This window comes from Agelaius tricolor, unplaced genomic scaffold (genome assembly GCF_023055355.1).
Source record: "Agelaius tricolor isolate 1412-34295 unplaced genomic scaffold, bAgeTri1.0.p SCAF_19, whole genome shotgun sequence".
Lineage (NCBI taxonomy): Eukaryota > Metazoa > Chordata > Aves > Passeriformes > Icteridae > Agelaius > Agelaius tricolor.
In genome coordinates, this window is record NW_027269279.1 from 13,490,145 (window position 1) to 13,514,424 (window position 24,280).

A 24,280-nucleotide genomic window follows, 5' to 3' on the forward strand; every position below is an offset into this window, starting at 1 on the left:
TGGAAATACAATCTGGGAGTGCTTTAAGGTTGTGGCCAAGCACAGATTTTTGCAGCTGCTTAGTATTGCTTTACTTCCCTAAGAATTCCAAACATTTCCTTTGCTTTTTCACCATTGCCAGGCACTGAGCAGGGACTTTCACAGAGCTGCCTGTAATTACTCTCCCCTAAGCAGTGCACAAATCAAGGCCTATCAATGGATGTAAAATTAAGGTGCTAATTTATTTCCCTCAGGCAGGATCATTTCACTCTTAATTCTGTCTGCTGTTCAGTCACCTCATTGCTGAGCAGTAACACAACCCCCAACAGCTCTTTCCTCTCTGCTTTCCTCTCCACATCTTGTGACCACCTTCTGCCCCCAACAAGAGAAATGGGTTTAGCAGAGAATGGCAAAACTCCCAACACATTGCAGTTGGTTCAGGCTCAGATTTGGGATGGGCAGAATGTGCTATAGGAGGCATTTACTCAGTGTTTGTGTTTGCATTTTGGTTTTGTGCTTTTCAGAAGTTCCTTTGGAATGTCAAATGCTAGCACTGTTTTACAGCAAACTCTGCTCAGCCTCTGCAGCAATGAAATAATCAAGTATTTCTTTCCCAGTAATTACTGCTTTTAACCTGAGGACGTTTCTAACCTTCACAGTCTAGTGGTCATTCCAGGGTGATTTAAGAAAAGTTCTGGAGCCATTTTAATGTGTGCTAGTAATAATACAAATGAGTTCTATCTTATAGCCAAGGATCTTTTGCTTTAAACTGAAAATTTATTGCTGACACTACTGAGATTATAAAAGTAGATTGTTGTTAAAACCAGTGCACCCCTTTGGTATGTCACCTTTTTTAAAGTTGTGTTGTCTTAGGAAAATACAGTTCCTGAAAATGGGCTGACAGCAAGACTCCCAGCCTTCCTCACCAAACACTCCCTGCCACTCAGTACTGGAGGTAAGGCCTGAGACTGTGCCACAGCTCCTCCTGCCTTTGTCAAACCCAGCATGAAGGGTGTGGGTTGTTCTTGTCTCCTTCCAGTAATCTGGGATGCTCCTGGGGCAGTAAAACAGATAAATGATTTCATTCCCTATTACTGGCTATATGGAACAATAATTTTTTATCTAGTATTGATATCATGGGCTGGTCCTGTCTCCTTACAATGATCTAGAGTACTTCTGGGGCTGTAAAATAGATGTGTAAATAAATTCTTATAAAACAATCATTTCTATCCTTTGTAATTTCTGATGTGCAGTTTGCAGAAAGTCCAGAGGGACCATTGTTTTGTAGCACTGTTATCCAGCCTAATGTTTGAGCTAAGGAGGAGAAAATGCTTCAGGTTGAATGTAAAACCTCAGCTCTGTTCCCTTGTGTTTGTGCACTGTAAACTAGGCTTAATTACTTGATGATTCCTCATTAATGTAGGAATTTATTCTGTGAGCTGCTGAGAAGGGGCATGAAATGATAGGACTAACAAAGAGCAGTTCTGAGAGAGCATCTGCCTTTTAATTTACTGAAATTTGTCATTTGGTCTCTATACCTTAACATTGTAGAATGTCATTGCTATAAAACTCCACTGCTGTAAATATGTGTCATTTTAGGTAACAAAATTAATATTTTGGGAGAAGCAAAGGTAGGAGCAGAGTCACTTTTCCAGAAAGAGGAATGCATTGAAATAACTAAAGAACCAACCCAGGATCGAACAAAACGAGTAAGAGGTGGAAAAAGCCAAAAGAGGAAGAGGCTTAGGAAAGATGTTGGAAAGAAGACAAAGAAGAAAAAGAAAGGTAAGAAACAGGAAAAAGCAGCATTCTTTACTATGCCTAGGCCTGCAGGAAGCTGCTTTGGCAAGGAGGGTGTGGGACAGGGCAGCTTTGTGGCCATGTCTATGGGCTGCCTTAGTCAATGGGGAGAAGCAGCAGCACCTTGTGCCCATGACTGTGTGTGAGCCACGGCTGCCCAGGCTGGAGGAATCCTCATGGAGTCTGTGCCAGAGCAGCTCCCTGCAATCCATTATCAGCTCTTGATAGCTGGCTTAAAGATTCTTCTTGGAATGATGCTCTAGGTTGTCAGTTTGCCAATTAAAGTGTTTGTTCTCTCATGCCTGGGAGAGCTATTGCTGCATTTCACTTCTAGACTGCAACTTCCTTCCCTGCCTGCCTCTCATTCTTACAAACTTGAACTGATGCTGAGCCTGAACTAGAAGTTTGAGTTAATCAGAATATGAGGTGCTGAGATAAATGTCTGGTTTTGTTTCCCTGGATTTGCCAGAAGAGGATTCTGCAGACAAAAGCAAACGGCTGCGCTACCACGACAAGGCCGACCAGAGCGCGCTGCTGAGGATGACGCGGCTGCGCGTGACCTGGACCGTGCAGGAGGACAGCCTGCTCATGCTCTGCAGGATTGCCAGCCACGTGCTCAATGCCAAGGTGGGAGCACTGCTGAATTTGAAAGGCTGTGTTCTGTGAACTTTTCTTTGAAAGGCTTTGTTCTATGACCTTGTCTAACCATGCAGTATCCATCCACAAACAGCTTCACAAATGCAGAGATTTGACAAATCAAATTAAACGATGGATCATGGATAGGCAACTTGTTTGAAGGATGGAGTTTCACACCTTAGCTAAAAGAGCTTTACAAAATAAGTTTATATGCATTGATTATTATCATCACCATGTCAGTGACAGTTCCTGCCATCAAGGAAGTTTTTTCTATCCAAGAGAGAGGGGGAAATGTGGGAAATGGGTTTGTAGAGAGTTGTCAGGGCCTGACAGAGGGCCCACACAGTGTGCATCTGTATGCAAACTTTGAGATAAGAAATGCTGACTTAGAAATGCCATGGAATAGGACAGATACTGTTGAGAGAGAAATGGAACTAGAAAAAATATAGCCTTCAAATAAGACTAGATACTTTGGAGAAATAGAACTATGAAAGATGCATTGTGGTAGGACCCACAAGGGGTTGTTTTAGATTATTGGCTTTAAGGCATTTGCAGCATGGTGTAGCTAAAGCTGATAGGCCAAGAAACACTTATAATGTAGTAATTTATAATGTATTGTAATTTATAATGTATTGTAATTAGGAAATGGTTGGCTTCTGATTGTGATGGCATGAGTTATAACATGTGTATTGTCTCACCCTTCCCATGAGACTGAAAATGGAATGAAAGTTTTTAAAACAGCTCTGAGTTGCCCCATCTCTGGGTCAGAAAAGGGCATTGGCTGACAAGCACAGAACTGCTGGGTGTTGCACACACATTTCACCAGCCATGGCTTCATCCTGCTCTCACCATGAGTGCACACAGCAAGGTTGAACTGCAGACACTCTGTTCCTCCTGCAGGTGAAAGGGCCCTTTGTGCCCTGGCAGGTGGTGAGGGACCTGATGCACTCCAGCTTCGAGGAGTCCCTGGACAAAACCTCCCATTCCGTGGGACGCAGAGCCCGCTACATTGTCAGAAACCCACAGACCTACCTCAATTACAAGTAAGGAGTTTTCTGTGTTCTAGATACAGGCTAAATTCTCCTGGAGGGATATGATCCTCCCACATATTTCTTTTGTTTCATGTCGCTTAAAAATTTCATCTTGTTTGCACCCTGCTGCTGTCAGGTCTGTTTGGAACTGGGAAAATTTCAGCTCTGAGCAACACCTTCTATTGTATCTCTTGCAGAGTTTGCCTTGCTGAGGTTTACCAAGATAAAGCCCTCATTGATGATTTCATGAATAGAGAAAATAATTATGAAGATCCACAGGTAGGAGGGAAGTATTCCAAAAGTTCATGGAGTACTTTATGCTGTTTGGATTACTGAATACTTGCACTGATTTCATGTCTTTTCTCTCCCTTGAACCTTTAGCTATTTTTAAAATAGCATCATTGTAAAAATGCAGCATCATTGCTGGTTTGGGATAAAGTGGAGACAGGGCAGCTTTCCAAAGGCACATAAACACCCCTTGTGCAACAATCATTGTGGTTTTCAATGTGCTTGTTTATAAACATCCATGACTAAACATCTCCATCTCCTGATTCCTTTTTTTTATCCTTTCAGCCACATTGTTACCTGAGCTAGTCAACATTTTTGTTCTGTAATTTCGAATTTTTATTCTGGTTGTGTGTTGAACTGTCACCTTAGCTTCTGTGAATGAGTGCAGGAACACAAGCAAATTTTATCAGACTTGATTTGAGCAGCTAAAAGATTTTATTTCTTTTTTTCCATTTAAATTAACCATAATTTCAAATTGAAAAGTTGTTTACACTTCCAGTGCAAGCAATTCCATTTTGATTTTCAGAATTTTCTCAGAACTGGGACAGTGTCATAGCAAGATCATTTTTATTTAGGAATGACAATTCATACCATTGTCAGAAAAGCCCATCAGTTCTGTTGTTAGACTTGTGTTGCTTAAAGGAAGAGCAGTTGTTCATTAATGAGACATCACTAAAATAAATATGTGTCCCCATCCCCAAAGTCTGTCTTTGGAAGCAAATAGAAACTTCTTTCCAGAGATGATTCCTCTCATGTAACAGGTGTTCTCCAAGCTATGATTGTGCAAACACTTCACTGAGAACATGGAAAAGCCTGCAGGGCTTGAGCAGAAGCTTAAACGTAGCTCTAGCAAGAGATCTTGCTGTTAATTCAGGCAATTGTCTTAGAACATATGTTCATGGTGCTTGGCTGTAGCTGTGAGCTGATTACAGATGGAACCTGCAACTGTTCACTGAATCAGCAAACACAAACTGCAGCAGCTTTTCCCTGCCTTGCCTTGGCTGTTGGACTGCTTCTGACTTCAGAATTCAGCTATTGCTACAAGAATTGTCATGCACACTTTAAAAGTAGAGGAGTTTTTCCACTCTAAGAAATTGATGTTGATGACATTTCTGTCTCCTCTTTCCAAAGGTTTGTGCAAATGAGTTTAAAGAGTTTGTGGAGAGACTGAAAGAGAAATTCAGTTCAACCCTGGGGAACCCCAAACTGGAGATCCCTGACACTCTGGAGGAACTCTTTGCCAGGTATTTAAATCCTGCTGCTTTTGGCTCTGCACATGGGGTGAGGCAGGGGACAGCAACTCAGAGCAGGTCTCCTCCTCTCTGGGCATGATTTACACCCTGTACCCTTAGCAAGAAAAGAAGTTTTGCTAAATACAATCAGCAGTGTTTCTTTCATATCCACACTTCCTAAATACATATAATTTTCAGTCATTTGCACAATTTTGCTGATCTCAAACCATTCTTATAATAATAAGACTTTTAAACCAGAAATTCACTACAGCAGATTTTCCTCAATTGTCAAGTCCTCAACCTTAGTGTTAGAGATGTTGCTATTCAAGTGTAACTTTCATTGCAGTAGAAATCTAGCATTTTTCAGATTAACTGGCCCCATTTTCTATCACAATTTGTAGCTGGTTGCTCAGCTGAATCATTTCAGTGCTGCTAAAAGTATTGATAAGGAAGAGCACTCAGCCTTGTGCAGCATTCTCCTGCTCCAGGTCATTAAGCTTTTTCATGATGATGAACACTTGAAAAGCAGTGTGGAAAAATTGTGTGTCAGACCATTTTATGATAACAAATTTAGCACTTTGGAATTTTTCTTATTTTGGGGAAGAGCTGTGCATTACAGCTAAAGTGCTGCTGGCCATAACTGGAAGTCCAAAACCTCAATAAAATGACAAATCCTTTCAGTGCTAGAACTGTGTCCTGTCCATTTTTTTATCTCCTTGTCTACAGATATTTGAGTGGAGATGGATCTGGACAGTTCTTTCCCTGTCTGACCTTGTGATGAGGGCTGCTGGAGCACACAGTCCCCTGGGCTGTGCACTTGCCTCAGTAGCAGTTGTGCTCATCAGCCTCTGGGCTTCATGGCTGATGCAAAATCTGGTTCCAGTGTTCTCTTTCCCTTCCCTTCACTAGATTTCGAGTGCTGGCAATTGGAGAAGACACAAATCAAGGCACAAAAGAGGACAATCTGAGCAGGTGAGTAGCAGTAGCACCATTTTCCTCATTAGGATCTGCCCTTCCCTTCTCTGGAAGTCATATAAAGAGTGTCCTAATTCAGTGTTTCCATCTGTTTGTTACAGTGTATAAATTTATTAACAAAAAAAATGCTTTGGCAAGACTGTAGAGATCTCTGACATAGATTTGGCAGATAAAATGATAACAGAGATGACCTCAAAATGATTTTATCACTGGGACAAATGTACATTTTCTACATGGGTGTTGTATCTCAACAGGAGGATTTGGTATCAGGGAGAACTTTGTGTCACATTATCTGGATTAATCAAAAAATTGGGGGTGGAAGGTGAGGGAAAATGTAACAGATTCCTTTACATGAATGATCCTCAGCTGTAGATCTTGTGCCTCTGTGCTTCTATTTCAGAAGCAGGTGATGGAGATTGTAGATTTTTGTGCTGGTTTAATGGGTACCTCATCTTCAAAAATCACCAGAAATAAATTTTTTTCTCTTTTTTTTTTCTTTCAGTATTTATGATATTCATTTTCTGGTGCTGCAGAATCTGATTCAGAGTACACTGGCACTCTCAGATCACCAGATGGAATCTTGCCAGTCATTTCAGGTACAGTGTCTGGGAACTGCTCATGGAATCATGGAATTGTTTAGGTTGGAAAAGAGCTGTAAGATCATCAAGTCCAGCCATCAGCCCAGCACTGCCAAGGCCACTAAACCACATCCCCAAGTGCCACATCCACATGTGGTCATACAGCCCTAAAGTTTCTCCTCCCTCCCTTTGCACATTTCCTTTTTCAAATAGGAAAAAAGAAACCCAGAAACTTGGATTTGTATCCATTCTGTGGGGAGTATTCTGCTTTTAGGAAATTATATATTGTAGGAAGATTTTCAGTTTGTTGTTTTCTCTCTGAGGATGAGATTGCAAGAAGTGAGATTGAAGCAATCCCCTAAAACCACATGAAATAAGCTCCACATCACTTCCAGTGGCTCAATCTGTACCATGCTTTAGTGTGAGCATCTGGAATGTTCTGGAGGAAATATCACAAAAGCAATCCTAATACCCAGCTGGCACTGGTGTTGGGGACCTCTCCTTCAGTATTGGGAACTACAGGAAGAGATTATCAATCAGCCAAGTGTTTTAAGTAAGGTTAAGATTCAAAGGGAGTTTAACAGCTCATAAGCAAGAGTGGAACCAAGCTCTCAGAACCAAGTGTTCCTGCTGAAATGAGGGGAAGAATTTACCAAAATGTGTGGCAGAGGAGCATTTTGCACATCTATAATTCCAGTGGGAGCCAATCCCATTTTGAGTATCAAGTGTTCTGTAGTATTTAGTTAATTTAACTGGCCTGTACCATGGCACCCTGGAAGGCCATAGCAGGAACGGAGCAGTAAAGTGAATTTTGATGGATGATTCTCATCCTGGCTCACATCCCCCCAGCCCCTGGGTGTGTGTGGCTGGAGCAGGGGGTACAGAGCTGTCCCTGGTGTGTTGCAGACCTTCAGGCTGTACCAGGAGTACAGGGATGACATCCTGGTGAAGGCTTTCCTGGAGTGCCAGAGGAGGAGCCTGGTCAACCGCCGCAGGGTCAACCACACGCTGGGGCCCAAGAAGAGCCGCGCGCTGCCCTTCGTGCCCATGTCCTACCAGCTGTCCCAGAGCTACTACAGGTGGGTGTCATCCTCTGCAGGGCTTCCATGCTGCTGTCCCCTTATCACAATAGTTCCCTACCTTCCTGGTGTTTCTCGTGGGCAGCTCCTCACAGCACTGACTCTTTCCACAAAGCAGCCACTGACTCCAGTTCCCTTCTCAACACCACCCCCACTCTTTTATAGCATCTTCTTCTCATTGCTTACAGCTGGGGCCTGTTAAAGTCAGGCCTGCTCCTGATCTTTGATCATTGGCCCAGCTGCAGCTCCTTAGGGGTGAGATTCCTTTCTACACTACCTTTATTTTCTTATATTCTATCCCCCTATACTGCTGGGCTTGGAGCAAAGGAAAAGATCTAGCCAAGCATGGCATGGAGGTGACTGTTGGGAAGGATGAAAGTTTGATAAGTTTCATAGATATGTATGCTCAGCAGAAAGATCTTTGAATGTGGAATCTGAAGAAGTATGTGGTGGTGTTCACAGGGTCCCAGGACAAGGGAAGAGATGAGAATCTTGACTCCATGTTTCAGAAGGCTGATTTATTATTTTCTGATATATATTATAAGAAAATGATAAACTAAAACTATACTAAAAGAATAGAAGAAAGGATTTCATCAGAAGGCTAGCTAGGAAAAGAATGGAATGATAATAAAATCTTGTGACTGAGCAGAGTCCCAGCACAGCTGGACCTGTGATTGGTCATCAGGTAGAAACAACTCACATGGACCAATCACAGATGCACCTGTTGTATTCCACAGCAGCAGATAATTATGGTTTTTCTTTTCCTCTGAGGCTTCTCAGCTTCTCAGGAAAAAAAATCCTGTCAAAAGGATTTTTCAGAAAATATGTCCATGATAGGAGTAGAAATGAAAGCAAGTTTTGATATAGAAGAAAAGAATTGCTGAGCCAGTTTTACTGGATAACCAAGGAGGTAAAGGGTGTGTTAGTTAGAAGGGGTTTTTATGGCTTAGAGCAAAGGATAAACCCACCCCAAACAAGATGTTTTTGCCAAGCAGAAAGAGAGCACAGGCAAACAAGGCAGCAAATGCTGCAAGTAGAATTTTCCACTGCAAGGAAACTTAAAAACAACTTCTAGCTTAAACTGTAATGTACTGACTGTTAGTGATTGGAGAATAGTGACATGAATATGGTAATTACAGTAGTTGTGATAGGCTATAGATAAAAGTTAAGATATAGATTGGTTCTACTGTATGAAGATGCTCAGCAAAGAAAAGTCTATAATGCAATGTAACCAAAAGAAAAGTAAATAATGCATTGTAACCAAAACCAAAGGGTCTGCAGGCCTGCCTGCAGCTGGGGCTGACAGCTGTGGGCACAGCTCTGACCCTGGACTGCTGTAACATCTTGGATACAATAAACTGCATTTTGGATACAATAAACTGCATTTTGGAGAGCTGCCTGCACTCCCACATGCCTCATTTAAGCTCTTACAGGTGGCAGCACAGGAGAAGTGTCCAGAGCAAGGAACCTTCAGCTGAGGGTGCAGAGGAAGGTGAAGATGAAGCTGACATCACATCAGTCAGTCCTGACATGGGGAGGGCAGTGAGGGAATAGAGCCAAGGGTGCTGGGCAGGACCTCAGAGACACATGGAGAGGGAGGGAGATGCAGCAGCACAGTTGTAGACCTGTGGGAAGATTTCTTCAGCATTCCTGTGAAGCAGAAGATGATAGCTTTGCTTTTTATTTGCTGTATGCTACCTGACCTTTACACAGTGCATAAACACCTAATGTGCTGGAAATAATAAAAGGACTGTAAGAGCAGGTGTGGAGTGTGCTTGGTCACCAGTTCTAGAATGAAACTTCAACTGTTTGGCTCCTTTGTGCCACCATAACTGTAAAACTCAGAGCAGATTTTGAGGGATTTGTGCTTCTTTGTGGTTTTGTGCAGAGTTTTTACGTGGCGCTTCCCCAGTACCATTTGTACAGAGTCCTTCCAGTTCCTGGAGAAGCTCAAGGATGCTGAAAAATCAGACCAGCCACACAATTTTTCATTTAAAGATGAAGAAAATGCCTCATCAGAAGGCATGGTGGCATTTCCCATGGATGGCCCTGGTGGCCAGTGTGTGGCCATGCTCTCCCTGTTCTCCCTGGGACTGGTGGCTGTGAATGTGAGAATCCCAGAGCAGATCATTGTGGTGGACAGCTCCATGGTGGAAAATGAAGTGATCAAAAGGTAAGTGATGTTATTTCTATTAGAGAATACAGTTTGGGGATAACTTGGATGAAATTGGACAGGTATTGGCATTTCCTGAACTGCACTATGGCATTTTTACTGTGCTATTGTTTTGATTTTTATTTCTGAGGAGGTGCTCTGAAGACTTAATGGCACTTAAGTCAGTGCCTGTCATTATAGCCCTGGGCTGCATTTGCCTTCACATGTGACATTTCAATTGCTTGACACTTCAGTGCCATCAGAGCTGACATGGAAAAGAGAGCACTGGGTGCTACAGGAGCATTTCATCAGCATTGTGCCTTGGCATGTGACAGATGGGAGGCTTGGTAACAAGGTTTCAGCTTTATCAGTGGAACCTCTCACCACAGCAGTGCTTCTGTGCACTGTCTCCTCTTGGATTTCATTTTCCTGCAGGCCTGCAGTAATAGCATGAACTGAAACTGTCCCCAGGCAGTGGGAGCCTGTGAGCCCTTTTCCTAAAAGCCATTATTTCCTTTCTTAAAAGTGCAACTCAAATCTCATAGTAATTTGACCTACTGCTTCCTATTGTGAGTACACATGGAAAATACTTTGTTCTCTTTCTCTTTAGGGCAGCTTAATACCTACTTGAGGATTGTTATTGTGGTCCCTCTCCCATAACATGCTGTTCTTTAAAATGAGCAGCTTCAGTTCCTTCATTCATGTTAACCAGTTCTCTGTCCTTCTCATTATTTTCTTCTGCACTGAATTATGATGTCAAGAAACAAAAGCCATGCTCCTGCTGGCAGCTCTGTGCCAATTCCCTCCTGTCATACAGGTGAAACACCTGCTAATGCATCCCAAGATTCTGAAGGGCCATGGCCTTGCCAACAAAAAGCAGCCAAACCCCCCCTGTGCAGTGATCCATGCACTGTGACTCACCTAAGAAGCTTCTTTTCCTTTATCTGTTGAATTGTTCCCTCTCAGTGGAGGGACAGATGCAGAGTACTGTAATACAAATAACATGTATTTGTCATAGGGAATTGCTCCCTGCTCTTTTCCAGGCTGGCTCTCCAGTGTGCTGGAGATGTTCTGAATGCAAATCCCAGCTTCTCATATACTTGCAGTGTCCTTAGCTGGGTGATCCTGTGCAAGCTGAATGAGCTGTTTTATCAGCCAGGTCATTAACAAAGATACACTGAGCCCTGGCCTGGTCCCATTGCTGAGTTAGGGGCATCTTGAGTAGTGCACTCACTGTTTTTTTCCTAAGTGATGTGTTCCCTTTCAATTTTAAATATATTTTAAAAGAAGGTACTTAAGGTCTAATTCATGTTAGAAAAGGTTGGAAGGAACCTTTCATTGTTCCTGGCATAATCTGTTTGAAACAGAGGCAACTTCAGAGTTAGATCAGGTTGTTCAGAGCCTTCACTTTTATCCATAGTGGCTCTTGTCATGTCCTAGAATAAAAAGTGTTGGTTTGACTAAGTTTTTCTCTGGGAAATCCACCCTGGCTGCTACTGCTATTCTTTTCTTGGAGGATGTCTGCAGCTTGGTTTGGGGTGGTTTTTTAATTATTATTTTTTAAAGTAACTGAAATCTGTAACTCTCTCCTCCTTTTCACCCTGAAAAATAAACAGTCTGCCCCATCCTGCAGCACCCTTTGTGCTCTCACTGTCTAACAGATGTTCCCTCAAGATGAAGCATCTGCTGAATCAAAGAGCTTCAGCACTGAAAGCTGAGATATTTTGGGTTCATTTCAGCACATTTTGAAAAAAAAAGAGAGAGTTTCCTTTCCCAGGGACCTTTAGTGTATTTCCTTTGTGTAGTTCCTGTTCTCAGTGCTCTGCATCAGCCTGGTGTGGGCACAGAGCGCCGTGTCCTCGCTCTGCTCAGCATCACCAATCACTTCCTTCTCTGGGGAAAAGCCCAACAAACAAATCCAACCTCTGTGTTTGCTGCAGCTTGGGAAAAGAAGGCCTGGAGGACGAGGATGATGAGGATGATGACTTGGATGAGAGCTCTGGGGGCAAACGCAGGATCGAGGTGAAGCCTCGCCAGGCCTCCCACACCAATTATTTACTGATGAGAGGCTACTACTGCCCTGGCATCGTCAGCACGCGCAACCTGAGCCCCAGCGACAACATCGTGGTCAACTCCTGCCAGGTGAAGGTCAGGCTCAGGTGCACCCCCATCCCAGGAAGGCTCAGCTCTCCAGGTTAGTTCTGCTTGGCCTGAAGTGCACACAAGTGGCTTGGAGCAGGAGAGATGGTGAGCTCACCTGCTGAGGAATTGATTTAAACAAAGCCCCTGGCAGGAACATTCTGTTTGCATTACACATCAAGTCTGTAAGGCTTTCTCTCCTGACTTAAAACAGATGGCTGACTTAGGCTTTTGTTGGTAACAAGGCCTTGCCTCTATTTGATGTTGTTTTAAACTGTTAGTGCAATCTTTCCTCTGCTCTGTTAACCCTCTCCAGGAGGTTTTTCAGTCCCTTCAACAACTTAAATACCATACGATGTAACAGCCAGGCTTTCTCTTCTGGAAAAAGAAAATCTTTCAGAGCTCCTTGAATGGAAATTCTCATTTAACTTGTCTCATGCAAGTGCCTGAAGTAGTGGTGTCCAGTGTCTGGCCTCTTACATCAGTAATTTAAACATTTTTATAATATTTAGAGCTTGACTGTCTGCAGTTCATCATCACTGCCCCTTCTGGAAGAGCATCTTGTTTTCAGCTGTAATGCAAATGTATCCAGAGCCTTGAGCTCTGCAGCTGAAGTCATCTAGTGCTGCCCCTGCCCATTTCCATGGCTGTTGTGACAGGTAAAACAGAAATTCTTGCTCCTGTCTCTGCTGCCTCTCATGCCCTCCAGCTGTGCTGAGCTGACTGCTCATTACAGCTGAGCCCATTTTTCCTGGCTCCAAAAGTTCCAGAGGCAAATGTGGAGCAGCCTGCAGGTAAAAGGGAAGGGAGCAGGAAGAGCAGTGCCAGAGCTGTCCCCTCATCAGCCAGGACTGGGATAGGGGTTCCATGGCTTCAGCTGTGGATATTCTGTACAGGGGGTCCCTCTGGGGCAGTGCTGGCCCTGTCACTGAACACAGAGATGTTTTGTTGAACTAATTGTCTGAAGCACTGTCAAGTGGTAGTTCAATCCAGATCTGGCCAACAGCCTTCTGCTGTGGATTTTTGATTAAAAGTGTCCTCTACAGCATCTTCTTGCCCTAGAATTTTTACTTGACCTTCTTCAAGAAAAAAGGAGAGAATTCCCTCATTAACTCAGAGCTGAGCTGACCCAGTGTTAGAGAGAACACCACTAGGTGCTCACTGCCTTCCAGATATAATTCTTTTTGCTGGGTGAGCCCTTGTAAACCAGTTTGCTCCTCTTTACAGGTCTTTTCAGACAGGTATGCAAGGCAGAATGAAGAAAGGGAACTGCAGCAATGAAGAGGGAAAGCTGAGCTCTGTTTTTAATTGGTTTAGAGCACCTCTAATCTGTTTGTCTTCCTGTAGCATGTTGCACAGTAACTGCTGCTTCACAGCTTAAACTCCCGTGGTTTATTTGCTTTGCAGTTCCTTCCCTGCTGGATCACATGGCTGTGGGCATCTCCTGCCTCCCTGAAATTTTCACCAGGCTGATCAAAATCCAGGAAGAGAACTATGATGTGGATAAGTTTCTCCACGAGTGTACGGAGCGCTATGGGTACAGCCCCGGGGATGTGGAGGCTGCTCTGGAGATCAGGAAGGCCATAGAGGCCACTTCCCACTTTGGGATTTGCAAAGCTGAGCTGAGCAAACGTTTCTGCAGCTATGAACAGGTGGAAGCTGAACGCAGCAGGAGCTTGGAGCAGTACATCCAGGTGGGTTTACAGCCAGCTGCTTTCCATACATTAATGTTTGCATGCTTAGTATTCCCCTTGAACAGGATGAGCTTCCAGGCTGTTGGAAGCAGCTATAAATTGAACAGAGTTATTTATGTTAGGCAGGAGAAACACACCACACCTGACAGCAATCTTGCCTCAAAGTTAGGAAGGCCAAAAATCAAAGCAGCTCTTAATCAAAGATAGGAATAACTGTTTCAGAAACCTAGAGGTGCTAACATCAACCTTTGGAAGCAAAGTACTTGTTCCCAGTTATATTTTTAACTTTAAGCTGAAGAAAAACATCTCATGCTGTAATTTCAGGAAGCTTTAGGGATAAAACATCTTTTCAACTTCAGTGCAGCTGGAGGCAAAATTGAATATTCTACTAAACTTTGCTCCTCCCTTGCTGCCAGTTAAATCATGGCAATTGCATGACGCTGGGTTAAAGTGAAATTTTTCAGTGAAAGCTCCTGAGATAATTTGTTGTGGGGTTTTTTGTTTGGTTTTTACAGGACCTCATTGAAATGCAGCAGGTTTTAGAGGTAGGAGGCCACACTGTCAGGCTGGTGGCAGTAGTGTTTGCCAGGCCCTGGCTGCTGCGCTCGGTGTGCCTGCAGAACAAAGCAGAGGATGCTGAGCAGCCAGGGGCACAGCCTGCTCTCCCAGATGTGCCACAGCTGCCCTCGGAGCCAGGGAAGGGACAGCAGTGTCTGGGAGAGGAGCAGCAGCTGGGCAAAGACACACAGTGTGCCAGTGATGATGAGCCCCCGAGGAAGAGATGTAAGACTGATGTCCTTCAGGGTGACACTCACCTCTGCCAGGGTGCACTGCCTGCTCTGGCACCTGCAGGTGGTGGGAACTTGGATGCAGCTGTTTCTGAGCCTGCCCCAAGGAAGGAAAATGTTACTGGGGGTGAAGAAGCTCCAGGAGGAGGCTCCCTGGAGCCCCCAGCTGAACTCCCAGAGCCTGCTCCAGAGGCTGGGGATGTGGACACTCACAAGGAACAAGACAAATCTCATTCTGAGGACAAAGAACCCGAAGTAGAGAACGATGAGCTCAGCACTGAGCACAGCAAGCAGATCCCTGTCCCTGAACAATCAGCCAGTGAGCAGGATGATGATCTTTCCTGCTTCCAGGAGAACCCAGGAGTCTCTAAAGGTATGGAGAGCCCTCTGCATCCCTGAAATACAAACCAGCTCATCAGCACTTGATCCCAAACCAGTAGCTCCACTTTATAAGCAAATCCTAGATTCTTTATGCAGCTGTACCAGAGCATTTGTCTTCTCTCACAGATAAATTGGCATAACACTAAATTCATCTGGAAGGTCTCAGAGTTTTCAAATACATCCCATAATCCTTCCTGTGCCTTTTGCTGGAATGACTAGTCCAGAAGTATGCTTTCCTTAGAAACTTGTTTCCATGTCTTAAATTTTTCCAGAATAATTTGGATCCAAAGTTTCTCATCTCTGGCTTCAGTTCAAAGGTCAGGCATCTGTAAGCCTAGAAAACACAGCCCTGCTGGTGTGCATTTAGCTGGAATGTCCATGGCTGAAAGTCCTAAACTCATTAAACCATTCACCAGGAAGCAGCACATGCCAGTGAGATTGAACAGCCTCATTTGTAACCCAATTGGACTTCATTTTCCTGTCCTTTTTACTGCCAGTTTTCTAATAGCTGGTAGTTCTTGCCAAGCTTTACATTTAGTAGTTTGTGAGGGATTTCATTTTGGTTTGGTTTTTATGAGCCCTAATCTCAGACTGAACCACAAGCTCACTGCTCCTGTGGTACCTTGCCAAGCCCTGCCAGAACCCAGGTCCAGAGGGTGATCCCTAACATCCCACAGCTTGGGATTGTTTAACTGGAGCCTTCCTGCAGGAAATGCACTCAGGGCTGTCTAAACAGCAGAGACCTCAGCAGTTCTTAAATTAAACTACTTCAGTAGTTTAATTTAACTTCCCTGGATTTAACATCCTTGACTTGTTTGAAGCATAGGAGGGAAAAAACAGGAGTTCAGTTATCAAACACAGAGTCCTCACTGGCCAGTGAATGTTTACATGTGCTTAAGCCAAAGCTGTTACCTTCTGGGTGTGGTAGGAATACCTCATTAAGTAATTGTCTAATTAAAACCCATGACATAATGTAATGGGAGGTGCAGAGACAGGCTTTGCTTTGAAAGTGAGCCCTGCTGGAATCCTGAGTTTGCATTCACATCTCCAGCTCCTTGGAGCTCTGCCCTACATCCCCCTGATTTCCAGGAGCTTTAGGTTACCCAGACCCCTGGAGAGCTCCAGGCTGAGACCCTGCACAGCTCTCTGTGCACCTCAGTTCCCTCAGCCCATACAATCACCATGGTTCAGCCATAGCCTCAGACCTCCAGGAATAAAACCTGCTGGGAGTGGGGAAAGGAACCACAGAAGGTGGGGTTGAGTAAAGAGATGTGGTTGTAGGAGGTGTGGGAAGAGTGTGCTGCAGGCAGGGCAGAGGGGCAGCTCAGAGCTCCCCAAAACTGAGAGCAGCACATGGAGTAGTTTGCTGCTGTGGTTTCCTAGCAAGCTCTTGCACTTCACAGCTTGGCCACCTTTAACTCTCCTTCCATTAGATAAGGAATTTGAGTTAATTAGAAAATATGTGTCCTTTTCTTTCCAGGAAGCTCCATGACAGATGTCTCCCAGGCAGCCAGGGACCGGTGAGTAACAGAGATGTCTGCAGAATACCAAACACTGCCAAAAGAGTACTGGGAGCAGTGGTTTGGAAACCTCAGTTTTATGCTCTGATGAGCAGTGATGGAGAAACCCCACTCCATTGTTCCTGTTAATGTTCCTTGTGCTCCTGTGCATACTGAAAAAATGTCTCTGATAGATATTTTTACCCAAAATCCAATGAGCTCCAAATATCAGAGGACCAAAACTGACTTTACTGCACAAATAAGCCCAGTGCCAGCTTCCAGGTGCCCAGGTACTGCAGTATGAGCAGTATATGTGAATTTCCATGCAGGGACTGTCTTTTGGACACCACATTGCTAAAAATGAGGGATTTGCTTCCCATCAGAGCACTGTTGCTGCATGGTGTGGGTCTTTCATAACTTTTGGGGGATATTGGAGCTTATACCAAACAAAGCTTTCCTGCTCATTGAGACCCACAGCAGCTGCTGGGTTTGTAATGGTGCTAAAAGGGGTGAAAAATGCAGATTTGGTAGAGCATCAGCAGCCCTTGCTCAGAGCAGCCACAGGATTTACACTTCTGTTAAAACTGATGCAGTGAGAACCTCTATTAGGCAGAAATTACAACGATGAGAAACCCATCCCAAAGAACTCCTGAGAGCTGTTTTCCCTGTCTGTGGCAGGGCCTGTGAGAGCGTGTCCTTCATCGGGAGGCCCTGGAGGATCGTGGATGGGAAGCTGAACCAGCCGGTGTGCAAGGGGATGATGGAGGCCGTGCTCTACCACGTGATGAGCAAGCCGGGCGTGCCGCAGGCGGGGCTGCTGCAGCACTACAGCGGCGTGCTGCAGCCCGTGGCCGTGCTGGAGATCCTGCAGGTACAGCCAGCAGCAGCACTGCCAGCCCAGGGCATGGGCAGAGCACCCAGTGCTCCCTGTGGGGTCAGGGAGCCACAGCCAGAGCGAGCTGCTGCTCACAGGGAGGGAGGGAAGCCTGGGCTACCCGTGACTGCACACTCCCAGCCTGCTTCTGAAATGGACCCACAGCGAGGTGGAGTCCAGGGAGTTACTGAACAGTGCATGGAACTGACTGTTTGATGCAGTGGTAATCACAGGAGCATGGAATAGTTTGGGTTGAAAGGGGTGTTGGGACTGAAAAGTCTATGAGGTCCATTCCAACCCCGTAACATTCCATGACCCTATGAAGAATGCCCAGCAAAGAGGAACCCAAGGTCTGTAAGGTCCATTCCAACCCCGTAACATTCCATGACCCTATGAAGAATGCCCAGCAAAGAGGAACCCAAGGTCTGTAAGGTCCATTCCAACCCTGTAATATTCTATGACCCTATGAAGAATACCCAGCAAAGAGGAAACCCAAGGTCTGTAAGGTCCAATCCAATCCCATAACATTCTATGACTCTATGAAGAATGCCCAGCAAAGAGGAAACCCAAGGACAGGTGTTGATCTTTGGAGCTGCTCAGCCCCCTCAAGATCCTCTGGTTCCAGTCCTCAGTCTAGGGGATACAGATAATACATATACCACAGATAATCCAAGTATTCTTAATTTTTTTTCTTACATATCTTCTAGATAGGTAATCTGCCATGAGAATCAAACTGACATGTGTCTGTGCTAGACAATGTGTAAATCAGACCTTCTGACCTGCCTACAAAACCTTAATTGTCAAAAGATGGCAAGAAAATTTTGAGGTTTTCATAATTTTGTTTCCACATCTTGCCACCACTTTGAAAATGGAACTTTGATTTCTATTTTTTTCCTATAAATATTCAGAATCTGAAGCAGAGCAGTAATCCTGCAGGCCTTCCCAAAAGCATGACTTCCCTGCTAATTGGAAATCCATTTTCCAGGGCTTGTGCCCTGAGGTGACAGTGCCAGCTGGGAGCGTTGCCAGCCGTGCATATCCTGTTCTGGATGTTCCAGAATGGATTCCTGGGCAATGTGAATTCAAACCCACAAAATCAAGCAATTAATTACCTCTACATTTTACAGAATGGGGAACTTCAATCTAACTTCTGCACCATTAAATTCACTAAGAATTTGGAAACCACAGCCAGAGCTTGTCATACACCTATTAACCATTAACAAGGACTGGCACAGAAGTCTGGGACTGACATCTAGAGCAGCCTTAGATTTTTTGTAACTGGTCCTAAACGTTGACATCTGTTGCTGAGCACCTTCTGTGTCAGTAACCATGTATCAATCACTGTGCTTGAAACTAACCAGATATATCCAGCTATAGCCACAGCTTGCATGGTTTTATTAAGCTGTTTATTCTTTTTACCTCTGTGTTGTAACCATGGGCTCTTCAGGGGCTCAAGTGAAGCCACTTCTGGTATAAATTGTCCAACATTTCTGAGAAGACTGTAGCTAGAGCAGCATTCATAGCATATTAAAGTATGTGAATTTTTTTTGCAGGGTCTGGAAACTCTTGGTTGCATCAGACGATTCTACATGAAAAAGCCATCCCCAGTGTCACTTTTTTCTCAGCCAGTGGTGGATGAACAACTACAGAATCCAAAACTGAGTGAAAGCCCAACCATCTACTACGAGCCTACAATAGACTGTACTCTCAGGCTGGGGCGAGTGTTCCCCTGCGACATGAATTGGAATAAATGGGTGCAGATCATCCCTGGATAGAAGGGGTCATAGGAAATTGGCTTAGCCTGTGGGAGGGAGTGTTCATGGAGATTAAATGTTACAATTTGTGCTCCATCATGTTTTTATTATTTATTGTTTTTACTTCTGAACGTATTTAAACTAAGAATAAAGCTTGATGTGAAAACTACCTGTGATCCTACCTGAAGCACATTCTCCTTTTATCAGTAACTAGTTGCAGTGTGTAGTTTGTAGTTCCTGCTTTAACTGACGGGGTTTTCACAGGTCACAGCAAAGCCCCTTTTTTAATTTTTGGTTCTGTGTAAGGCCACAGTGGTAACACTTCACCTCTGCTTTGCCTTTTGTGCTGTGCTCAGGGCTGGGGTTTCCTCACCGTGCTTCAGCTCGGTTACCTTCAGGCCTGTCTGTGTTTTCAGCACGGGTGTTTCGGTGTGCAGGGCACGACCTTATCACCCCTGCCCCGTGTGCATGACGGGCCCCCGGGGGCACAGCGCCCTGCTGGAGCCTGCGCCTGCTTCCCCTCCCTGCCAGGCCCAAAGCAACCACGCAGAGCCGCCTGCTTGCCCGCAGTGCCGCGTTTATTGCAAGAGCAGCAAAAATTGCGATGCCCGCTCCCCTCAGTCCCGCCAGCGGTGCCCGCACTGCGGGTTGCAGCACTTGTAGAAGGTGGTCATGGGCTCGTCGGCCGAGCGCGTCTGGATCTGCATGAAGTAGGCGCGGGGGTGCTCGCACTTGGGGCACGGCTCTGCGGGAAAGCGCCGTGAGGGGCCGGCAGGGCCCGGCGAGCCCCGCGCGGCCCCGCGGCCCGGCCCTACCTGCCGTGGAGTCCACGTTCTCCCAGGCCGCGGCGCCGCCCAGCACATCGTCCACCTCCTTCAGCCGCGGGTATTTCCTGCTCGTCACCTGCGGGCCCGGCAGCGGGAGCGGCTCAGCGGGCCCCGGGCACACGGCTCCGGGCCCCCGGCACACGGCTCCGGGCCCCCCGCCCCGGACACACGGCTCCGGGCCCCCCGCCCCGGGCCGGCCCCGCGTCCCCCGCGCCCCGGTACCTTCCGCGTGACGTTGCGCACGTAGGGACAGGTGGTGCAGGCGAAGCGGTGGCAGCGCGGCCCCTCCTCGGCCACCAGCACATTCCCGCAGGCCGGACAGAAGAGCAGCATCGCCGGTTCCGCCGCGCCGCCCGCCCCTTCCGGCGATGGCGGCCGAGGAGCCGGCGGAGGAGCCGGCGGAGGAGCTGGCGCACGCCGAGGTGCTGGAGCTGTTCCAGGCGGCGCTGGCGCGGCTGGTGCAGGACCCGCTGCTCTGCGACCTCCCCCCGCAGGTGGGCCCGGGGCGCGGGGCCGGGCCGGGCCGGGCCGGCGGGGCTGCGCTCACGGCCGTGTCGCTCGCCCGCAGGTGACGGCGGAGGAGATCGGCTCGCAGGTGGCCCTGGAGTACGGGCAGGCCATGACGGTGCGGGTGTGCAAGGCGGACGGCGAGACCGTGCGTGCGTGCGGGGCCGGGCGGGCCGGGCCGGGCCGGGCGGGGGCCGGGGCGCGGCGGGCCTGACCCGGCTCTCCCCCGCCCGCAGCCGTGGTGGTGGTGCAGAACGCCTCGGTGCTGGAGCTGAAGAAGGCGCTGCGGCGGCACATCCAGCTGAGACAGGCCCGGCAGGGCGGTGTCCAGCACCTCAGCTGGTGAGCGGGGCCGGGCGGGCGGCAAGGGAGCGCATCCCAGCCCGGTCCCGCTCCCGCGGCTGCCCCTGAGTGTTTTTCCTGCAGGAAGTACATATGGAGGACGTACCACCTCACCTTCAATGGAGAGAAGCTGGCGGATGACAGGAAGAAGCTGAGAGAGTGAGTAACTCTCAGCTCTGGGGGGCTGAGAGGAGCCCATGCAGCATCCCCAGGGGCAGGGCTGAGCTGCGAGGTTGTGCCCTGGATCGGGGTCCTGTGCTGGACATCGGCTGGGAGGAGGGACAGCACTGCCCACAGAAATGGGACAGGCAGACCCAGAGGCTCTCTGCAGGACAGGCTGGCCTTGGGGGGTTCCTCATCCTCAGCCAGCACCATCCTGTACTGGGTTCAGCCAGTTCAGAGCACCCCACAGAACCCTTGTCCATCCCAGCCAAACTCCTGCAGAATGGTTACAGTTACTCGGCTCGGCACCAATACTGATGTAGGATAGGAAAGAGCAGGGAACAGGAACTGGACAAGTGGCCCAGGGAAGTTGTGGATGCCCCAGCCCTGGCAGTGGCCAAAGCCAGGTTAGGTAAGGCTTTGAGGAACCCGGCCTAGTGAGAGGTGTCCTGTCCATGGCAGGGGTGTTGGGACTGGATGATCTGTAAGGTCCATTTGAACCCCATAACATTCTGTGATTCTATGAAGAATGCCAAGCCAAGAGGAAACCCAAGGACATGTGTTGATCTTTGAGGCTGCTCAGCCACCTCTCAGACTGTCTGGTAACAACACTGAGAGGTGACTCCCATGTTTCCTTGCCCATTCTTGAGGTGAGGTGGGATGAAGCACTTCCCTGCAGTGCTGGGTCTGCCAGCCTATTGCAGACCAGCGAGAAAAAGTGGTCTGAAGTACTAAAAATTCAGCAAGACAGCCCAAATCAAAGCTGTCCTTGGAAGAGTGAGCCTGGGTGACAGATGTTGCATTTAATGGATTGTTAAAGGTAGTTGAGCAGCTCCTTCAGTGCTGGCAGCACATCCCAGATACACAAGTGAGAATTTTAATGTGTCGTCTAGTAAAGCAGAGCATGGGATGGAAGGAGTCCCTCTGTCCCTGGGAAAGATGAAGCTGTGGGGTTTCCCAGGTTGTTTTTCCTGGGAACTGGCATTTAACAGGCTAACTCTGTGTTCAGGTATGGCATCAGGAACCGGGACGAGGTCAGCTTCATAAAGAAGCTTCGCAAGTAACCCGTGGGGTAAGTCCTGAATGTCCACTGAGAGCTCCCAGCTCCTCATCTTCCCAGGCCATGGTGTTGAGGCTCAGAGCTGCTGCTGCTGCTCTCTGCTGGCTGGCAGAGTATCTCTCTCAGTGTCTGCACCGGGCTGGTGCCTGTTTCCAGATCCTGGTAGTGTTGTTTATGCTCCTCTGGGGCAGGGAATGATGATTCAGCTACTTCAGGTAGCACACACACTAGGAGCAGCAGCAGGAATAGCTGACTCTATATTTAGACTCTCAATCTGCTTCTACATTGTCTTGAGATTCATTAAGCACAGTGTTCCTTTGCTGCTGTGATTGCTTCCAGGACCTTGCTTTCTTTTAAGCTTTTTAAATGTCTGGAAATCATTGTCAGGAGCATGGCTGGGTTTCTAACTCATGCAGACATAATTCTGGTATTAACACTGCTATTTTGAGAAAGTTGTGCACACAAACACAAGATGTGGCCAAGACTTTCTGGCTTAGTAAGTTTTAAATTATGCTTTTAGAAACAGTCACAGTGGCTGAAGAACAGAGGTAAGAGCAGCTTGTCCACAGCCTTGTGCTGTTTTGCTGCTCCAGGTAGCTGGGTTAAAAACCATTCTTTTGGACCACAGTTACATTTTATTCTTCTTTCAACACTGCCATATTTTCAAGATCCACTGTAATAAAATGTGTGCCCTAACAACAGCCACCTGCTCCTGGGTGCCTGTGACCAGCAGTCACCTCTGGCACTGGCTGGTCCCTCCTGGACCATCATAGCAACATGGTGAGAAAAGCCCAGCATGCAGTCATTATTGTCACTGATAAATATTTTCTTCCTTAAACAGAGAGAGCAGAGAATCCAGCCCTACCAAGACCAGACTGTGGATTCAGCATCATCCTGGAGGAAAAGGCTGTCACACTTCAAAGAGGAACAAACTCCATTGACTGGACATTCTCACGTTTTTTACAGTTGCTGTTTGTGGTGTTTGCCTCTGAGCTATATGTGGATTCCAGGGATTAAAGAGACCCTCTAGTTTTCTAAGGCTTTTCAGGCCCTTATTTCAAGCTGCAGATGTGTATGTGGCTGGTCTGGGTGCTCCACAGGGTACATGAAACAGCAGCAGTGAGATTGAGTAACAAAGGTAGGCACAGACTACTCAGAACAATTCACAGTAGCTAAAACGCTACCTCACCGTTTAATCACCACCTTAGCAGTAGTAAACAACTCTGGTTAAAAATGTAGTATTGAAACTAGTGTAATAAAAATAATGGCAGCAGAAAAGGTTCAATACAATTGAACAAGGCACAAACGTTCTGTTTTTCAGAGTCTTCTGAGATAAGGCAAACCATGCCTGCCAAGTGCTAAGGAGACAGTTTAAATTAACCACGGGCAGGGTTAGAAGTGTCATTGGATTAGAGGCTTTGTCCCCATGGAACTGGCACAGCAAATGCAAAGACAGTCCATCTCCAGGGCCTGCTCGAGAAGCCAGTCTTTGCTGTCAGTGGAGCTGTGCATCCAGGTCGTATTTCTCGCAGAATTTGTCTGTGAAGGGTATACAAGTGAGGAACTCGCACCACTCGCACTTGATGGGGTAGAAATAGAACAGAATCACCAGTCCTGAGAAGAGTGCAATGAAGATGAGCTGGAAAACTATAATTTGGCATCGTTTCCTATATAAATCAAACTTCCCAAAGCTAATGTAGGGCAGGAAGGCAAAGGAGAGGAAGAAACCACTGATAAATCCTGAAATGTGAGCGAAATTATCAATCCAAGGCAGGAGGCCAAAGGCAAAAAGAAAGAGCACCACAGCCAGCAGCTTGAAGAAAGCCCTCCATGGGCGTGCCAGGATTTGCCAACTCTGGAAGAGCTCCACAAAGAGACAGGCCAGAATTCCAAACTGGGATCCTGCAGGGCCAACCTGCAGAAGAAGAGCATTACAGATAATGTCAGGCTCATGCCACCTGCCTGGCCTCTGCAGCCAGCTCCAGGAATTAAGTTACTTCTTACTCAAATCCTGTTCAGTGATTCTTGACAAAGAGACTTGCAACTTCATCCAGATGCCAGGAGTAAAGGGGCCTGGTTAGATTTAGGATTAAGGTGTGAGGCCAGAACAGACTACAGAGGGCAGATCTGGTTCAAGTTTCCAGAGGGGAGAAGCCTTTGAAGGCAGTCCCCTGGCTCCCCCCACCCACCATGAAGTTTTCCTTATGGAAGGAGCTGGAAGGCTCCTGCAGCTCCAGCCCTGCAGTCTCCTGTGGGCACGGGGAGCTCTGCTCTTTGCCACTCTCAGGTGGAGGGTGTGTGACACCACACTCGATTCTGAGCCTGCCTGGGGCCTCTCTCACCCCATGGCTGGACAATCCCCCATCTTTTATGAGAGGCAGCCTTTTTCCTGCAGCCAGCCCAGGCAGTGACATGGAAAGCCCATGGTGCCCCAGGGGATGGTGCTGCTCAGCAGTAAATGATGGTGTGGTGCCATCCTCGAGCTACAAGTGCCAAGGCTGCA

At 46.8% G+C, this 24,280-nt stretch overlaps 4 protein-coding genes across 6 annotated transcripts in view; 2 read left to right on the top strand and 2 right to left on the bottom strand.

Annotated features, from left to right (window-relative positions):
- Nucleotides 1–19,048, top strand: part of GTF3C1 (general transcription factor IIIC subunit 1) — a 42,193-nt gene extending 23,145 nt beyond the window's left edge. Inside the window, exons 22-37 of the mRNA XM_071444325.1 lie at nt 853–934; nt 1,579–1,764; nt 2,249–2,406; nt 3,316–3,458; nt 3,644–3,725; nt 4,866–4,978; nt 5,876–5,938; nt 6,444–6,537; nt 7,426–7,598; nt 9,487–9,771; nt 11,691–11,944; nt 13,297–13,583; nt 14,099–14,744; nt 16,233–16,272; nt 16,930–17,122; nt 18,679–19,048. Of these exons, the coding sequence (XP_071300426.1) occupies nt 853–934; nt 1,579–1,764; nt 2,249–2,406; nt 3,316–3,458; nt 3,644–3,725; nt 4,866–4,978; nt 5,876–5,938; nt 6,444–6,537; nt 7,426–7,598; nt 9,487–9,771; nt 11,691–11,944; nt 13,297–13,583; nt 14,099–14,744; nt 16,233–16,272; nt 16,930–17,122; nt 18,679–18,900 (3,021 nt within the window). The 3' untranslated portion in view covers nt 18,901–19,048. The remainder of the gene's footprint in view (nt 1–852; nt 935–1,578; nt 1,765–2,248; nt 2,407–3,315; nt 3,459–3,643; nt 3,726–4,865; nt 4,979–5,875; nt 5,939–6,443; nt 6,538–7,425; nt 7,599–9,486; nt 9,772–11,690; nt 11,945–13,296; nt 13,584–14,098; nt 14,745–16,232; nt 16,273–16,929; nt 17,123–18,678) is intronic.
- A 391-nt stretch (nt 19,049–19,439) lies between these two features.
- On the bottom strand, nt 19,440–20,062 carry POLR3K (RNA polymerase III subunit K). Its single transcript, XM_071444351.1, has 3 exons — nt 19,929–20,062; nt 19,695–19,782; nt 19,440–19,624 (listed from the first exon to the last, which is right to left on the bottom strand). Exons 1-3 carry the CDS (start codon nt 20,037–20,039, stop codon nt 19,497–19,499), a joined length of 327 nt encoding a protein of 108 aa, XP_071300452.1. The 5' UTR covers nt 20,040–20,062; the 3' UTR covers nt 19,440–19,496.
- Nucleotides 20,063–20,069: 7 nt separating this feature from the next.
- Nucleotides 20,070–22,815, top strand: SNRNP25 (small nuclear ribonucleoprotein U11/U12 subunit 25). Its single transcript, XM_071444350.1, has 6 exons — nt 20,070–20,200; nt 20,275–20,365; nt 20,450–20,555; nt 20,640–20,714; nt 21,727–21,789; nt 22,619–22,815. Exons 1-5 carry the CDS (start codon nt 20,075–20,077, stop codon nt 21,779–21,781), a joined length of 453 nt encoding a protein of 150 aa, XP_071300451.1. The 5' UTR covers nt 20,070–20,074; the 3' UTR covers nt 21,782–21,789; nt 22,619–22,815.
- Nucleotides 22,816–22,934: 119 nt separating this feature from the next.
- Nucleotides 22,935–24,280, bottom strand: part of RHBDF1 (rhomboid 5 homolog 1) — a 37,405-nt gene continuing 36,059 nt past the window's right edge. For all 3 annotated transcript variants that reach the window (XM_071444343.1, XM_071444341.1, XM_071444342.1), the window contains one exon: nt 22,935–23,692. In XM_071444343.1, the coding sequence (XP_071300444.1) occupies nt 23,273–23,692 (420 nt within the window). In that variant the 3' untranslated portion in view covers nt 22,935–23,272. The remainder of the gene's footprint in view (nt 23,693–24,280) is intronic.

Bases quoted from the DNA above. Each gene is read 5' to 3' on its own strand.
- POLR3K (XM_071444351.1), bottom strand. From the start codon at position 20,039: ATGCTGCTCTTCTGTCCGGCCTGCGGGAATGTGCTGGTGGCCGAGGAG. The intron at 19,783-19,928 runs GTACCGGGGCGC...CCGGGCCCGCAG, and splicing joins TGCGCAACGTCACGCGGAAG to GTGACGAGCAGGAAATACCC. The intron at 19,625-19,694 runs GTAGGGCCGGGC...GCTTTCCCGCAG, and splicing joins GAACGTGGACTCCACGGCAG to AGCCGTGCCCCAAGTGCGAG.
- SNRNP25 (XM_071444350.1), top strand. From the start codon at position 20,075: ATGGCGGCCGAGGAGCCGGCGGAGGAGCCGGCGGAGGAGCTGGCGCAC. The intron at 20,201-20,274 runs GTGGGCCCGGGG...GCTCGCCCGCAG, and splicing joins TCTGCGACCTCCCCCCGCAG to GTGACGGCGGAGGAGATCGG. The intron at 20,556-20,639 runs GTGAGCGGGGCC...TTTTTCCTGCAG, and splicing joins GGTGTCCAGCACCTCAGCTG to GAAGTACATATGGAGGACGT.